At 41.0% G+C, this 18,089-nt stretch overlaps 1 protein-coding gene across 1 annotated transcript in view; it reads right to left on the reverse strand.

The window, feature by feature from the left end:
* Positions 1–18,089, reverse strand: part of LOC150078537 (uncharacterized) — a 147,888-nt gene that overhangs the window by 10,294 nt on the left and 119,505 nt on the right. The window contains exon 5 of the mRNA XM_090384601.1: positions 4,973–5,022. Within this exon, the coding sequence (XP_090240727.1) occupies positions 4,973–5,022 (50 nt within the window). The remainder of the gene's footprint in view (positions 1–4,972; positions 5,023–18,089) is intronic.

Consider the following 18,089-nt stretch of genomic DNA (forward strand, 5'->3'; position numbering starts at 1 on the left):
GCTTAAGTTCTGCAAGTTGCAGCGCCTGGAGACTAGGCACCTGGGAAGTGATCTGATTGAGGTGTATAAGGCCTTGTATGGTTTGAGCAGACTCAATGCTGACGGGATACTTCCGCTTGCTCAGATTAAGAACCTGAGGGGGCATAGATTCAAATTGAGGAAAGACAGTTGTAGAATACATTTGCGGAAATCTGCCTTTAGCCAGCGGGTATTTGATTGCTGGAACGGACTTCCATCTGTGGAAGTTGATAGCTTAAGTAAAATTTAAGGCTGAACTAGACAAACATTTGTAGAAACCGGATGGGTGAAATGGGAAGGTTTTTTTTTTTTTTGGCTGATGCTGTATAAGCTTGCTTTCTTCCATCATATGCCTTAACTAATACTACTTAATTTGTTTCAATATCTGCTCCCTTTAATCCCGAGGGTTGGTTGGTTTATCGCACAGGTGACCCCAGTGAGCAAACGGTTGTTTGAATTAGTATAGTTGGTTAGTAATAAATAGAAAGTCTAATGAAAGAAGGGTGGATCTCCTTTCTGGGTTCTTACTTTTGACCTCTAAAGTGCAGAACTACTTCAAGCAAACAAAAGAAGAGGTACACTTGAAAATAAGCAAAACTATATATCACTTTGGCGAGCACTGTATAATCACAGGAAGCAAGTCGCTTGGCACTCGGGGTCAAACCAGCATTTGCAATTTGATGTATACCGTAAAACATTATTAATGACCATGTCAGTATTTTACGTAGGACAACACCTGAACGTCAGTTTAGCTTCGCCTTGGTACTGGAATGAATACAGAACTCTGTAAAAGGGAAGAAATGTAATGTTTAAGTCAGTGTGTTGTATTGGATTGGAATACAGTTTTATTGGGCATTAGCAGTTAAGACTATTATTCGCCTTTGAAAAAGGTTACCAGAGTTTATGTATTTAATAAATTCTGGTTACTAGTCATAAAGGTAAAAAGCAGTATATGTATTAAAATATACCTTCATTATTTTATATACATTAATATAAATTAATAAGTAGTAAAATTTTAAACTCTCCCCCACTCTTTTCCTCTTGTATATCAATGAATTTCTTCCATTGACTGGAAGTCCTATGCATAGTTTTGCCGATGATAGCACATTGCATTCAACTTTCCATTTTGAGAAACCTTGTCCAGCTCAATCAGCTTCAAGTTCTCGAAAATCTGCTGCCAATTCCTTAAATGCCGATCTCCAGATAATTCTCCAATGGGGCAAAGACAACTTAGTTGATTTCAACCCTTCTAAAACTCAGTCTTGTCTTATATCTCGCAAAAAGGATTCTTCTGCTCCTGTGCTTATCTTTAGTGACACTCCGATTTCTAGGCAAAATGATATATCTCTTTTGTGGATTACCTTGACTTCTAATCTCTTGGCACAAGAACATTACAAATATTGCTTCCTCTGCATCTAAAAAACTTGGTTTTCTCTTTCGCTCTCAGCGTTACTTTTCTTCCGACAGCTGCTCACTCTGTATAAATCGCAAATCCGCCCTGCCATGGAATATTTTTCCCACAGCTGGGGTAGTGCCCCCAAAACCTCTCTCAAGCTTCTTGATTCCAATGAGAAGAGGGCAGTTAGGTTAATTAATGATTCATCTCTAACAGAGAGTCTCTCCACTCGCTGTCTCGTAGACGTACTGTTTCTGCTGCATGCCTCTTCTACAGATACTTCCATGGGCACTGTTCTTCTGAATTGGCTTCTATAATTCCCGCTCTCTCTTTCAAAACAGTCCGAACACGTGCCGCCACCAGCCAACATCCATTTACTGTCCAACTTCAAACTCACAGAACCAACTTTTCATCTTCCTCGTTTATTCATTTTACTGCCGTTTTCTGAAAAAAACCTTCCTTCATACGTATTTCCTGAAAATTAGTCTACAGAAGTTAAGTCCAATGTCAACAAATATCTTATTTCGTCTTCTCAACCTCCAACCCAAGCACACGGTACTAAGTACTATAGGTTCTAATACCTCTCGTGTTTGGGGTTCGCATAAAAAAAAAAAACAGGTGACACGTTGTCAGTTAAAATCTGAGTGTATAGGGCTCAGTCAGATGAGTAAAACGCATGTCTTTAAAATCTGGGCCCTCGATTAAAATGTCTCAGGAATAAAACTGAGTCACAGGACTCACACATAGGAGGGTCATCAGCCCTCAGGAAATACGAGTGTCAGATGACTGTGTCCTATGCTGGTCCGGGCAAGAACAACTTTCTCTTAACAATTCCTGTGCAGACAATTCCTATGCCACGGTTCAATTACAGGCTTTATATGATTTATTTAATTTATTTGTAGTCTGTCTATTCCATGAATCCTGTCATTGAGAGTATCTTTTGGTGTATTATTTGCCTTTAGTCCGTACAGGGGACTGACAGGCAAAGATTACTAGTGGAAGTTGCTGACTTTGGTTGCCATGTTGGCCAATTCATTTCCACTAAACCCAATGTGGCTGGGAATCCAGCAGAAGTGGATCTTCTGCTGAATTTCAGACAGAACTGGGTGAGGACTGTATCTTCCCGATAGTGTAAAGCCTGTAAGACACTCAAAGAATCAGAATATGAAACGAACCATTGGTACTGGCATTTCCTAATGTGATCCAAGGCCATCTCAATACCGTGCAGCTCTGAAGTAAATATGCTGCATTCAGGGAGAATCTGCTCTGATATAGAAGTGTCTGGAAAGCCAGCAGCAGATTCTACATATGGTACCGACTTCAAGCCGTCTATGTATACTGGCGCGAAGTCAATGTTCAGCTTAGTGTGCTGAATAGAGCTGCAGGTAGACAGAAGTTGGAGTTTGACTTTCCCCAGCTTTTGAGAGAAAAGTCGCATACCGGAATGTGGTGCATACCATTGCGAGCGTGCCAAGGTGGAATGGGCTGCTTTGGTGTTTGGTCAACCTTGATTTTAAGTTCTTTAAGCAGCTCTTAGAGACGAATACCAAAAGGACGGTTGGCAGTCTGACTGCGTTGTACAAGCTTTCCCATCGTGTCTCAAAAACGGAGGATGGTCTGGCAGGGATTTCAGTTTTAAAGTATACTTTAGTGACAACTTTTTACTTCGAAGTGATAATTAAAAAAGCAGGCAGGTCAATTAAAGAATAATAACCTTTTTTCATTCTTTTTGCTTGATATGACTCAAGTTCATGTGAGCACGTAGACTGTATAGGGGGTGACATTAAGGGATCCAAGTTAGCTCCTTTTCGCCATGAGCTTATACTCAAGTTACCTGCCCCGCCACATGGAGGTACGAGAGGAGCCACCAGTGACAAGCTATAAGAGATCAGTGGTTAGTGTGTTAGAGAAGTTAGTTATTTATATACAAAAGAAAGGCGTCTTTCCTTTCTTGGTACGAAGCTAACTTCTTTATTTAGAAGGAGCCAAAAAATGAATAACTTTGTAAACTAGAGGCTAAAAAATTTCTATAATCTGTCGCTTAGAAAAAAGATAATAGGGATATTTTCAAATCGCTTTGGAAATATCCCTATTATCACTCGCGTGGCACTCGGGCCGATATCAACGCAATCGTATTCCACCATTGATTTCGATGAATGAGATATGTTTTGGATGGAAGCATTAACTGCAGCCAGAACCTGATTAGTTATGTAAGTAGTTACACTATCATAAGGTTGTTGCTGAGTAAATTCTGTTTAAAAGGATTTGGGCACAATAGCCATCCTAGTTCGACTTGTCAAAGTTCTAGGTGGATTGTTGATCAGGATATGGAGTTATTTGCTCATTATGTCTATAATGAACAAATAATTCGGAAGTTATCACTGTGCAGGAGGTCGTTCAATACGACCATGTCATAATTGTAAAAACGGATTGTGAAAAAATTCACAAGTCAATTGGGGAAGTAGATAGGTGAATACAGGTGGGAGATCAACAGTTTAGTAAACTGAGATCATTATAATTCAATCAAATTGCTTCTTGTATTCATTGCAGTGGATACTCGCAATGTATGGCGGCCATTAAAGTCACCAATAAAGACAAATTTGAGTTGGGAGATGTGTAATGACATTAAAAAAAAAAAAAAAAAAATGTCACACTAAGATCACCCAGAATACACATTCATCTGCCCAAGTGTATATTATGTTCGTGAATTGTATGCGTTGTCTAATTGGCTTGCCTGTTTTGCTGGACGAAAAACCCAGTCCAGGGAGAAAATCTGTGCTATTACTCCTGAGACCAAATAACCCAGCCAAGGAGTGAAAAAAGGCCATAAAAGGTCCTCGCGTTTTCGACGGGATTGGAACCCGGCCTTTTCCACATGATGTGAGAAGGACAGTTACGATGCCACTGTGCTACCGGCGTAGACTAGTATAATGAGATTACCAAGTTCTGAATGAGGAAATGATAAAGTGACTAAATTGCTGATTTACAAACATAAGTCTGTAGATTTTGTTCTGTAGTCGATTTTCCGAGTTTCCAGGCGAAAAAACCACGATACCAAAAATTTTAAGACCGATGAACTCAGCCACGTTGCGATAAAGCCCTTAAAAATTCTTCGCGTGATTGATGGGATTTGAACTCTGATCTTTACCACCTGGTGTTAGCGGGACGGCGATTATACCAACGATGCTACCCACAAGAGCAAAATTGTTGTTGTTATTTGGTTTTTAGGAGCATTAGCAACTAAGGCCATATTGCTCCGGGATATGCGGTGGTCATTCCCTGACCTTTCCGCATCCTCCGTATTTGGTGGTCACGGGCTTAAACCCCGGTCTAATCAAGAAGCGTGTGCTACGCACTGCTGCTTCTTCCCACCTGGCTACGGAGGCGCCACACACACACAAAAGCAAAAAGCCCGTTTTCATGCATCCTTTAGCCATACTATAGTAATACGTAATAATATTTAAAACACCACAGACATCTTTTGAATCAAATTAATATTATGAATAAAATTAAAAACAGTTTTCCACAATATTTATAAAAAAAATACTAAGCACCTACCATATCAGAAAGACGCAGTATACATTTCTGCATTCTCCTGTAACGTTTACCTGCAAGCAACATTATACAATTAAGTAAATGCACGAGCAATAAATCAGTAATTTTTATTAAAAATACGAAATTCTTTATTTAAACTATCCCAAATTAAACATAAAAATTGAAATAAAAATGTGAACTGAAGCGATGCTGCTGGTTAGCTTTGAGTGCTTCCAGTCTCCCATTCAGAGTCCGATATGAAGAAAAGGGACAGTTTCTCTGGGATCCGATTGAGACAACTTCATGCAAGAACCTGGATTTGAGTGAGTAGCTAAAATTTAACCATATTCCCTACCTATTTTGGCAACCCAGCAATAGATTCCAAATATTTTTGGATCATAAATGGTGATAAGCTTGTTGTTGTTTGTTATTTGGTTTTTAGGAGCATTAGCAACTAAGGCCATATTGCTCCGTGGTGATAAGCCTGGGTGGACAAAGATTGTATAACCAGAAAGTTGGGTATGTCAGGAGACTGTGCTTCTCTTCGAAGACTTTTAGGGTGACAAGCGTGGTTATCATGAGGAGATCCTGATCTTGAAGGCTCTAAGGGTGGAAAATTATTAGGATCCATGATGGTTCCTTTTGGGCCTGGGGGTTTATCTTTACCATCCAGGTTACCGGCCCAGCCACGGGGAGGCATGAGAAGTAGTGTCAGGGTCTCTGGTTATCCCCTAATGTAAAGAAAAATCCAAACTACACAACAGCACTGTCTCGTAGCCATCGTTGTCCGCAATCCGGATCTAGTCATCACTAGAATTGATTCCCTATGCTTCCCACATCTGGCTGGGGCAACTGTTGAGGGAAACTTTGGCTGCATCACATTTCTCGCGGCGTATTTCCAATTTGGCACCGAGATACAGCCACATATTGCTCGTCTTGAACAAGCCCTTGACCTCCTTGGAAATACAGATGTTATCATAGCTGGTGACTCAATGCTCGATCAATCCAATGGCATAATGCCACCACTGATGCCAGAGGAGACCTACTAGAGGAATTCATCGCCTATCGTGGACTTGTAATAGCCAACCTACCTGGATAGCCAGGTAGGTTGGTTGACTATTACAAGTCCACGAGAGGCAACCTACCTGGACAGCCAACTACGTACAGCTAGGGAAATGGGGGGGGGGTCTAATCTGGATATCACACTATTAACCCCCTCTCTTTTCAACAGACTAAGGCACTGGCAAGTACACGACACTGCCACTACCAGTGATCATCGACTAATAACATATAGCATTGAAAACAGCACCTCTACGCGTTTGATGTATGTTCACGATACCATCAGATTCTCCACTAGAACTGCCAAATGGGATATCTTTGAGAACATTTTTCGAGATGCTCTTCGCCACCATTCAGCTGAGCGCTTTCGAACCATGAATACCAGAAAACTAATTTCCCGCAAGACTTACTGCATAAAGCATCACGTGCCTCGATGAAAAAAAATGTACCCGACATCCAAAATCAGTTCCTTGGTAGTCAGAAGAATTAACAAATCTCCGCTCCTCACTCCAGCGTGCAAGGAAAGAGTTACAAAGAAAAAGAAGAACGCGAACAGTAGCAGAGTACAAGGAAAGATACAATGCAATCCGGAGAGAATACACGAACCAAATTTATCATGCCAAACAAAGTTCCTGGCGTGCCCTGGTGGAGACGGCTCCTCCTCAGAGACGCTTTCCTGGGAAGAGACAATGAACAAGATTCTAGAAGTAATAATCTACCAAGACAATCCTGATCATGACACTGAAGTACACAGAAACGTCATCACTGAGAATCAGGGCTACTTGCCCTCAGACACAGAAGAGGAGGTTGCATTAGCCATAAATAAAATCAAAAATGGAAAAGTTCCCGGACTGGACCTCATCGAGTGGGAGTCCATCAAGCACCTTTGGTCTGTCTGTTGCACCCGATGTTTTAGTACAACTATTCAACACGTGTCTTAATGAAGGTTCCTTTCCTACACGTTGGAAACACGCCAACCTCAGGTTCTTACCGAAGGATCCAAATCGTCCCACTGGTGCAGCCAAAGCATACCGTCCAAATGTTCTATTGCCAATATTAGGAAAAGTATTGGAGAGGTTACTTCCCATCCGTCTTCGGTCTGTCTATGAAACCAAAGGACTCGCCTCTACACTCTAGTTTGGCAAGCAGGGGTGCTCAACTATTGATGCACTACTGAAAACGACTCAGTTAGCAGATAATTCTGATGCCCATTACGTACTGGCGATTTTTATAGATTTTAAGGGAGCTTTGGACACCGTCTGGTGGCCAGGGATCTTGCGGCAAGCCAGAGGCTGCTCCTTCAACATCTTCAAATGTCTTACAGATTACTTCTACAACGGAAAAGTTAGCATGAAAACAAAATTTCATAGTATCACCCGCCAACTCACCAGAGGCTGCCCGCAGGGCTCTGTTCTGGGGCCAGCTGTTTGGAATATGATTCTGGATGAATGGCTCCTACAGGACTTCCCCCATACCATACAGCTCTCATATGCAGATGACCTGGTTATCGTTGTTGAGGGCCCTACTCGTGCAGCTATTGAGACCAGAGCCAACAGTCTTGAATGCACTGTCGGTTTGGGCTGAAGAGAATAAGCTGGAAATCTCTACAGATAAAAGCAGAACCCTGCTTCTTAAAGGCCGTCTTGATATCAACAGACCACCAACCATTCGTTATAAAGGACATGCACTCAAGAATTAACATTCATTGAAATATTTAGGTGTCAGCCAAGATGATCGCAGAACTTTCATGCCACATCTAAAGTCCATGAAAGAGAAGGCCAAAAATTATATCAATATGATTGCTCGCTTCACCCGCAAAAACTTTGGTCTTAAAGGACATGCATTCCACCTTCTTTATTCAGCTGTTTTTGTTCCCTTCGTAACATACAGCGCTGCCTTATGGTTCCATCGTTTGTCTATCACCAGCATTAGGAACGTTATTCTGCAGATAGAACGGTTGATGTTATTAAAAATGACTCGGGCTTGTAGACGACCTCAACAGCAGCACTACAAGTATTAACAGGTTGTATTCCCCTTGACCTCCAAGCGGCCTTCACAGCACTTTCACATGCCATCAGAAAGAATAAAGAAACTGAATTCCTGGAGATAAAAACTATTGTCGATGCAGATCCGAAACAAGAACTCCGGCGTACTTGGCAGGAACTTATTTCCCTCTGGCAAATTCGTTGGGATGATTCCACCAAAGGCAGTACTACCAAGCTATTTCTACCTAGTGTCTTCTACCTCAACAAACAAAGACTTGGCTGGTTCTTCCTTAATTTACACGCTACCTTTCTTCTGACAGGACATGGCTCATTCAAAAAGCGACTTCAGATTTGGGCTTGTAAACGATGCCCATTGTGTTTGTGGATAACTGGAAGACTGGCACCACGTAATGCACTCGTGTAACATCTACCTAGACCTACGTAATCAACTGTTACTGGATATAAATTTACTCACACTCAGCCCGAAAAGCAACCTGTTAAAATCAAAAGAAACGTTTTTAGCTTTCAGCAGGCATGCCTCAGCAGTCTTCAAAAGGCGTTGGAATCTCTCCACGTCTGATCCCACAACATAGACATCCACACCAGACGTTCCTGAAACCGCTGTGATCTCTCCTCGTACCTACTCTTCCCTCATCACCGGCCACTATCAGAACTGAATGAACACCTAACTGGACATCTTCCTCGTTGGAATGACGGCACTGAACTGATAGCAATCAAAAAAGACACTTCCCGTTGTACCTTCCGAACTTTGCAAGCCTCCCTTGTTCTGCAAGCTGTATTCCTTTCCCTGGCCTTCGGTGGGCTCCCAGACCGGGGGTGATCCCCACTTCTCCCTTCCCACCTCTTCTTGCCGCTGGAGGATGCCTTCTTTCCTCATCCTCCTCCTTTTGCCTACTTTGACTCCACCACTTCTACTATCCTCCCCACTCTTCCCCCCCATTTTTTTTTTTTTTTTGTTTAGTCTCCGTCCAGAAAGCTCAGGCGATCCTGGCAGAGATCAGCCAGAGTATGAAGGCAGCCTGGCTCAGCTTCCAGTGGTGGCGGCGGCGGGCAACGTAGGGTTCCACTAGGAGCCCTGCGGCCAAGTAGCCAGAGATATAACAAGAGGACATAACAATTCTGCTTAAACCAGACAGTACACTTTTTTCTGGTTTATGCAGTAGTTCTGCATTCCGTCACAGAGTACATACGGCGCAGATGTGGGAAACCACAGGTGGCGCCTAACCCTAAATACTATGCTATTATCCGATTCGTCTGTTTTTTTTTTTTTTTTTTTTTTTTTTATTACTCCAAAACAGCCGAAGCCTTACACAGGAGGAATTTTTCAGTAGCAATACCGTAATCATTCTATTTACAATCTATACACAATGTCAGTTATCAATATACAATTTCAAAGTACAAGGTAATTTACAACATATACAATGCATATCATATGTTACAAGCGATTTGCATTTGAGCAAAGCTGTGGCAACAGAGAAATTTGTTTTACTAAGCATTTGTTGTTTTCTTTTCTTGATAGTTAACAAAAAGTAGTTGCACTGATTGATTTGTGTTATTATAATCTTATGGTTATCCCTATTTTTTTTTTTTTTTCTCAATCACTTTTTAAACTTAAAGCTAAGTAAACCTATCTTTATAGTATTATTATTGTTGTTATTATTAAATTAGTCATTTATTTTCATTCTCTATTAGTTTGATTGAAAAACCTTTGTAGCTCTTTTTTGATATTAATGTTTTCATTTAGGATATCAATGTTGGATTCATTCAGCAATTTTGTAGTTCTGTTGAAGTAATGGAATCTGAGTTGATCAGTTCTGAATGGCTCTTGTGCCAGCATTTTGTCTTCTCAAGACTCTTATAGGACAGCTGAAGTTGATGAGGTAGAGCAGCTCGGGGGCATCCAACTTTCCAGCCACAAGATGCATTAAGAATTTGCAGTCTGCCACAGCTCTTCTTTGGTATAGTGGTACAATCCCGAAGTGAGTGCACCATTCATCGTAAGATTTTGTGTTCAATTCCAACCTACATTTGTACACCAGGAATCTGACTATGGATTTCTGAATACGTTCCAGTTGTTTTATAAGAATTTTGGTGTGAGGATTCCAGATTTGTGAGGCATATTCTAGAATTGGGTTGATGATCATCATGCAAGCTGTTTTTATGAGCTGTACGTTGGTGAACTCGAAGCAGATTCTTTTAACCAGTCCAAGGGATTTGGAGGCCTTAGCTGTAGTTTTATTTACATGTTTGTTGAAGTTTCCCTTCTCAGAAAACCATACTCCCAAATCTGAAACCTCATGTATTCTCACTAGCTCATGATTATTCGCTTTATAGGGATAATTAATCTTGTGTTTTTTGTGATAGTCTGCGACAGACATGGTGCAGCATTTGTTTAAGTTTAGTGTTAGACCATTGAATGTGATCCATCGGGTGATGGTGTCTAGTCCATTTTCCAGTGATTCACAATCTTGTGTTGTTTTGATGGTTTTGTAAATTTTCAAGTCATCTGCATATGAGAGCACTTTGATGTCAACATGTTGCATACCATCTTGTATGTCATTAATATATACAGCAAAGAGTAGTGGCCCCAGAGGAGAACCCTGTGGGACTCCCCTTTGTATATGGAAAGTGGAGGAGAATTTTCCTTCAAAATATACTCTGCTTTTCCTATTTTCAAGGAAGTTAGACATAAGTGATAAGGCATTACTTGATAAACCTATTTGCTTTAATTTGAGGCAAAGCAACTTGTGTGGTACTGAATCAAAGGCTTTCTGTAGGTCCAGGTATATAATGTCTATCTGATTGTTATTGTCAAGGCTAAGTTTTATGTCATATTCTATGGAGAGTAGGTTAGTCACTGTTGATTTGCCCATTACGAAGCCATGATGAATGTGGCTGAATTTAATTTTCATGAAGGAGCAGAGTTGAGAGTAAAGGAGTTTCTCAATAATCTTGCTTAGGGGATTAGATTTGTGTATGGGTCGAAATGAGGAAGGTGTGTCTTTAGCCCCCTTTTTAAAAAGAGAGGTGATAGTGGTTTCCTTTAATATTCCGGGGAGTGATCCCTTATTGAAAATGGCTTTGATCAGATGTATAAGTTGTTGTTGCAAGACAACAAAGCAGTGTTTCCAGAGTGCCATGGGGAAACTGCCGGTGTTTGTGTCATAACTTAATTTAAATTTGTTGAGGGTATTCAATAAAATCTCTGCATTGACTTCAAATTGTGTCAGGGTATTACTGAAATATGAGGAGGGAGAGGTGTTATCAAGCTTACTGCTGTGATTAGCTTTTTCAGTATATAGTTCACTGTAGAAATTTGCAAATTGATCTGATTGAATGTTCTCCATTTTGTTCATGTTTTTGTGTTTTTTATAACCCATTTTCCAATGCTTCCAGAATGGACCCATATCATGCCTGTTTAGCATTGCATTCTGTAGGTTAGCTAAGTGATTTTGGTAGGCCAAATTGATACTGTTTTTTTAATTTGCCTTCTTAGATTGGAGAACTGAATGTAAATGTCATGTCTCTGGGTGTTTTTGAAATTGTTGAACATTTGTTGTTTTTTCTTGAGTAATTGAATGATTTCTTTTGTGAACCACATAGGAAATTTATTAGTGTTTCCCTTTGCATGGCTCTTGGGTGTATAGTTTTTGATAATTAGGTCTAAGTTGTACAGCATATCCAGAATTATATCTGGGTCTTGACTCCTAAATAATGGTTGCCAGTTGACATTTAAGATTTAATTTCTTATTTTGTCCCAGGGTGCTCTCCTAAAATTGAAGGAGCATTCCCTGACTACATTGCTGATATATTTGGTCTTACAAGCATGCGCGAAGACAAAGGCCCCGGCTGCCAAGCGTTATAGTGATCAAGCGATTTTCCCACCGATTCATAGAACTTTTACTCCAAGCCACAGTTCTTCAGTTTAAAACGTTTTTGCGTTCCGGTTAATCAGTAACAAACTTACTCTTACGAACTGTAAGTTCAAGAAAGGAAACCCACCTTTCTACATATTTTTTAAAAACTTTTACACCGCTTGATCACTCTAGTGGCACTGCTCCTGTCTCCTCGTGGCGGGGCCGGTAACCTGTGAGAATAAATCCACTCTCCCATGGCTGAAAGATAGATAAAATGTTTTCACCTTTAGAGCATTCGAAGAATAGAGACAAATCATACGGATAATGACTTCAACTTGAGTTGTTTTCAACAAGGTTTGAAACAACTCGTCAAGAGGAGATATCAGCTTTCCTCATCTTGCACTCTCTATCAGACCAGCCTCTAAGCAAATTATCACCCTTCCTGGTGCACAAATGCATCGAGTCTGGTTCACCAAAATCAGTAAGGCGACTCCAGTCGAGCGATCTTGTGATAAGACTACGCAATCTCAACGTTCTGTGAAGTTGTTAAAGCTCACAACCTTTGGAGGACCCCAGTAGAGGTTACTCCCCTTGACACCATAAACTCTGCTAAGGGTATACTGACAGAATGAGAGATTTATTAACTGTATCAACAGGGGTGGGCCGTCATGAGATTGCGAGGGGTGCACTGTACCCGTGCGCCAACGTTCAAGGGGCACCTGAAACTTGCATACACATACGAAGAAAATTTTAAAGGGGACGCCAAATTTCAATTGGCACCCGGGCGCCGCATACCGTAGAAACTCCCCTGTGTATCAGAAGAGGAAATTGTCAAAGAGCTACACGAACACTCTCCACTGGAACGGACATTGATGAATGGCATATTAGAATTACAGGCAATCGATGAGATGGGCGTGACCCGTCCCTTCTTTCGTGAGAAAGACAAAACAAAAATAGATCGATACAAGTAAACTGCAACTAAAAAACTAAGGAAAGGATCAGATTAGAATGTATAAAGCGCTGAAGGGATTGAGTAGAATGAATGAGGAAGGTCTCTTCTCTTTCGTAGGTGAGACACAAATGCAAATTCTTAGGGAATAAGAGAAGAGGCGATTTCATTAAGTTCATTTATGGCATTGGGTTGTAAAACTGTTGAATAACTTACCTCCCTAGTGGCAAAGGCAGTGAGTCTGGCTAAGTTCAGTGTAGAACTAGACGGTTTCTTGTGGAATGTGAATAGGATTAATATTCTTAATTACTGTTATTGATTTTTTTGTTTTGTTTTTTTTTGTGGCTGATGCAGAAAAAGTCCGCTTCTTTTATCATTTGGTCTTGTTAATATTAAAATTGCATAAGAGGCGTTAATCTCTCTCTCTCTCTCTCTCTCTCTCTCTCTCTCTCTCTCTCTCTCTCTCTCTCTCTCAGAGTAAAACGTTGATGTCTGCCCCGATTCGGTCTCTTTAGCCGATGGTACTTTTCCGACTTCCAGTTCCCAGCTTGCATATCGAGCCAAAGGAACACTAGTACTTGGGCTGAGCGGGCAGTTGTTTTTTATCGTAAGCTTTCACCCCACGTGAACAGCTGTAATTGCTACGAGCTGGGTAAATACATAGCGACCCCTTGAACCTGTCATCAATGTCTGTTGCATTTTGGCAGTCGCTCTATCTTCGAACGTTCGGTTTCTGTTTCATCAGGAGTCTGGGTGCGAGGTTAGCCTGTGCGGACATTGCTCCTTAAAGCTCTTCAAACAGAGAAGTTTTTCCTGATTTATTTTCTGCTTTATTAGTTTAAATTGTCATATTAACTTATTTTCTAGAGTAGCTTTATATTCCTAGTTACGATACTTAGTTTAAAGTTTAACTTAGACAGAGATTTTGTAGATATTACTTAGTATCGGTAACGGTATCAAATCCACGTGTCACAAACCAAATTTTTTTTTAACCAAATTTAGTCGATTTATTAACCAACTGTTATATCAAATTATCTTCTATAAGTAGATTATAGACCTAGTCAGGATCCTTAGTTTATTCTAAATTGAGATAGCGAGATTTGGAAGCTAATCAATACTTACGAGTCCGTAGAAATACCGTTCGTGACTTCCCGCCATTTTTACACGATAGCATAAGCTTAGTGTCGTATAGTGCATAATATAATATTGTCAATTAATCAGTAAATCTATTAATCTTGATAAACTTTATTGTCAATTAAATTGTACTTTTAACTCTATATATATATATATATATATATATGTAACGACTTAATCTAACAAATAATTAATACATAACTATAGTGGTACACGTGATACGGAAGTTGTATAAAGGGAACTCGTAGAAAACACTAGATACCGAAAAAAATATATATATAACATAACTGTTTTGGGATATAACTTAAGGATTTAATTTTTGTTTTGAATTTTATTGAATTAAATCGGAATCATGACTCTGACCAGAGCAGCAAAGCAAAAGGCTCAAGCTAATGGGAGTGCTGTGGTTCAGGGGAGAACTGAGGGGGGCAGTTGCCCTCTGAATCACAGTCTATTAAAATGCACTGTTTGCTTGATGTTTGCGGAGTAGTCGGGTACGGGACATGATACTGCCAAGGGGGATGTCTTTGTGTGTGCACGATGTAAGGAGTGCAAGGAAATCAGGCGACAACTCAGCGTTGTTATGGGCCTTTATGAGAGCTTGAAGGACAGGGTGGATGCCCTCGAAGGAAATAAATTGAGGGGCCCATCAAGCTCTCAGCTGCCCACATCAACGCCAGAGCTTGCACTTGGTCATCAGGCAACACAGAAGCAGCCCCCTAGGCAGAATGCGCTGGTCCCACAGGAACTAGTAGTTGTTGGTGACTCTATTGTCAGGGAAACGGGGAACATCCTTTGTAAGAAGGATAGGTGGAATAGGACCAGGGCATGTCTGCCAGGGGCAAAGGTTGATGACGTTGTAGAGCGGATATCATCTTTTAAGGGCACAAAAGGTGATATAGTTGTACACGTTGGCACTAATGATATTAAGAGTAGGAGACCGGCGGAATTACTTAGCAAGTACAGGTCACTGTTGAAAAAAAGCCGTGAATTAGGGTTGAACTTGAAAGTGTCTGCAATTCTGCCCAGACACGATAGGAGGGAGTATATGATGAGAGCCTTGTCGATCAATTCAGCCCTGGAGGGATTGTGCAAGGCTCAAGGGGTAGAATTTTTTTCAGCCAGGACTGTACTTGTTAACAGGAGAGATTGCTTCTACAGGGATGGGATACACTTAAATAGAAAGGGTGCAAGAATTTTTGCTGATGCTGTCGAGGCAGTGTTAGGTGGGTCGGAAAACTGCTAGTTGGGGGGGATACAAGGACTAATAGATTAACAGTAGCCAGTGGCAGAGGTGGAAGTGATTCTTGCACTGCTTCTATTGAAATGAGCAGAAGTCTGAAAAACAGGATGCAGGATATTTCAGAGACTGCTGGTAGTCATTGCGGTACAAGTAAACACATGGGTTGTGTTAGGGTAGCTAAGAATAGAAACAGGTGCATGTATACCTGCGTGTACACCAATGCTAGGAGTTTGGTAAATAAATTTGATGAATTTGAGGTATTGCTCAAAACATCAAAGGCAGATATTGTTGGGATATCAGAGACGTGGTGTCACACAGATATAAGTAATGCGGAACTGGAATTTGGGGAATACAATGTGTATAGAAAGGATAGACAGGACAGGAGGGGAGGAGGGGTTATGCTATTAGTTAAGAAACACATAAAGTCCAAGGAAGTGAAGCCAGTCGACATCGATGGACAGTGCAGTGTCGAGTCAGTTTGGTGTGACATAAGCATAGGGAAATCAAAATTGAGAGTAGGAGTGTGCTATAGGCCTAATGACTCTGATGAGTATAATAAGATGTTGTACAGGGAAATAGAGTGGGCCAGTAAATCAGAGAGTCTTATAATGGGGGATTTTAATTTCCCAGATATTGACTGGAATTTGTGGGTTGGTCACTCGCACACTAGCAAGGCTTTTGTGGATTTATTGGATGATTGTTTTCTACATCAGCATGTTCGTGAGGCAACAAGAGGGAGCAATACTCTTGATCTGATTATCAGTAGTGATTCTTCATGCATTAAGAACCTGCAGATAAATGAACCACTAGGTGGCAGTGATCACAGTGTGTTGAAGTGGGATTTACTCAAGGAGGTAACTACCATCAGAGGTAAAGGGAAGGGTTTTTGTTTTCGTAAAGGCGACTATGATGGTCTGAGACAGTATTTAAATTCTATACAGTGGGACCAACTGATGATGTTACCAACAGTAAACTCAAAATGGGAAGCATTCAAGGAACTAATCTTGGAGGCTACCAGGCTTTACATACCAACTAAGAAATATTGTTCAAGGTTTAGGCCTAAATGGTTGTCAGATGAACTAATGAGACATGTGGCAGAGAAGAAAAATGCATGGGATACATACAAATTAATGGGTGGCATGGAAGCCTATGATAGATATAAGTTGGTCTGTAACCAAGTCACAAAGGAGATTAGGCAGGCAAAGGCAGACTACGAAAAATCCTTGGCAAAGGATGCAAAGAAAAACAGAAAAGAGTTCTTTACATACTTGAACTCGAAAAGGAAAGGGATGAATCAGATTGGTCCACTGGATATTGATGGTTCAACAGTTGAGGATCCTGCTCAGGTGGCTAACAATCTAAACGAGTATTTTGCATCTACATTCACGCATGAGGAGTTATTCAGGAAGGAGAATGATGTAGGTAAAGAAAACATTGGCAGTGAGCTGGATGATTTTGTAATAACTGAGAGGAAAGTGGAGGAGAGATTGTTGAGGATAAACATAAAAAAGGCACCTGGTGTGGATGGGATCTATCCAGTTATATTAAAGGAGGCAGCAAAAGAAGTAAGCAAACCCTTAGCCATAATTATGAGAGCTTCCTTGGACTCAGGGGAGGTACCTATGGACTGGAGATGTGCAAATGTGACCCCAATTCACAAAGGAGGTTCAAAGGCTGACACAAGTAATTATAGACCTGTTAGTTTAACTTCTGTTCCAGGTAAATTAATGGAGGCACTGGTTAAAGAAGCACTGCAGGATCATCTAGAGAAGAATTCAGTTATAGCTCAGACGCAGCATGGTTTTGTTAAGGGCAGGTCTTGCCTGACCAATTTGATTGGATACTATGATGTAGTCACAAAAGAACTGGATGCAGGGAATAACTTTGATATTATATATTTGGATCTTAGAAAGGCTTTTGATACTGTTGCACATGGAAGACTGCTGCACAAATTGGAGCAGTGTGGCATTGGAGGCAAATTGCTGCTATGGATAAGGGGATGGTTGAGTGGCAGAAGACAGAGAGTGGTAATCAATGGACACTGCTCAACGTGGACTAATGTTATTAGTGGAGTTCCTCAAGGTTCAGTGTTGGGTCCGTTGTTGTTTTCGGTGTTTATGAATGATATTGATGATGGGATATCAAGTTTAATGTCCAAGTTTGCAGATGATACAAAGGTTGGCAGGGTCGTTAAGGACAATACTGACGCTATGCTGCTGCAACAGGATCTGGACAGGTTGAACAGATGGGCTGAGAGGTGGCAAATGAGGTTTAACATCGACAAATGTAAAGTGCTGCATATGGGAAACAGTAACCCCAGAGCAACGTATCAACTCTGCGGTACTACACTGACAGTGGTGGAGAATGAAAAGGACCTGGGGGTAATTGTGCAGGCAGATATGAAGTTCTCTGAGCAGTGCAGACGAGCTGCAAGAGTAGCTCATGGTGTCTTATCAATGATATACAGGAATTTTTCTAGCAGGGATAAGGAGGTGATTATTCCCTTGTATAAGGCAATGGTAAGGCCACATCTTGAGTACTGTATACAGGTCTGGAGGCCTCATTTCAAGAAGGATGTAGAGCTGCTGGAACGGGTACAGAGAAGGGCAACAAGATTAGTAAATGGAACAAAGGGTTGCTCTTACGAAGAAAGGCTTAAGTTTTGCAAATTACAGAGTCTGGAGACTAGGCACCGGCGAGGTGATCTGATAGAGGTGTATAAGGCTTTGAATGGTTTGAGCATGCTCAATGCCAATGGGATTCTTCATCTTTCTCAGAATAATCACCTCAGAGGGCATAAATTCAAATTGAGGAAGGACGGATGTCGGATAGATGTGCGGAAATTTGCCTTTGGCCAGCGGGTGGTTGGTTGGTGGAACCGACTTCCATCACT

This window comes from Mastigoproctus giganteus, chromosome 11 (genome assembly GCF_048544385.1).
Source record: "Mastigoproctus giganteus isolate SK-2022 chromosome 11, ASM4854438v1, whole genome shotgun sequence".
In the NCBI taxonomy this organism is placed as follows: Eukaryota; Metazoa; Arthropoda; class Arachnida; order Uropygi; family Thelyphonidae; genus Mastigoproctus; species Mastigoproctus giganteus.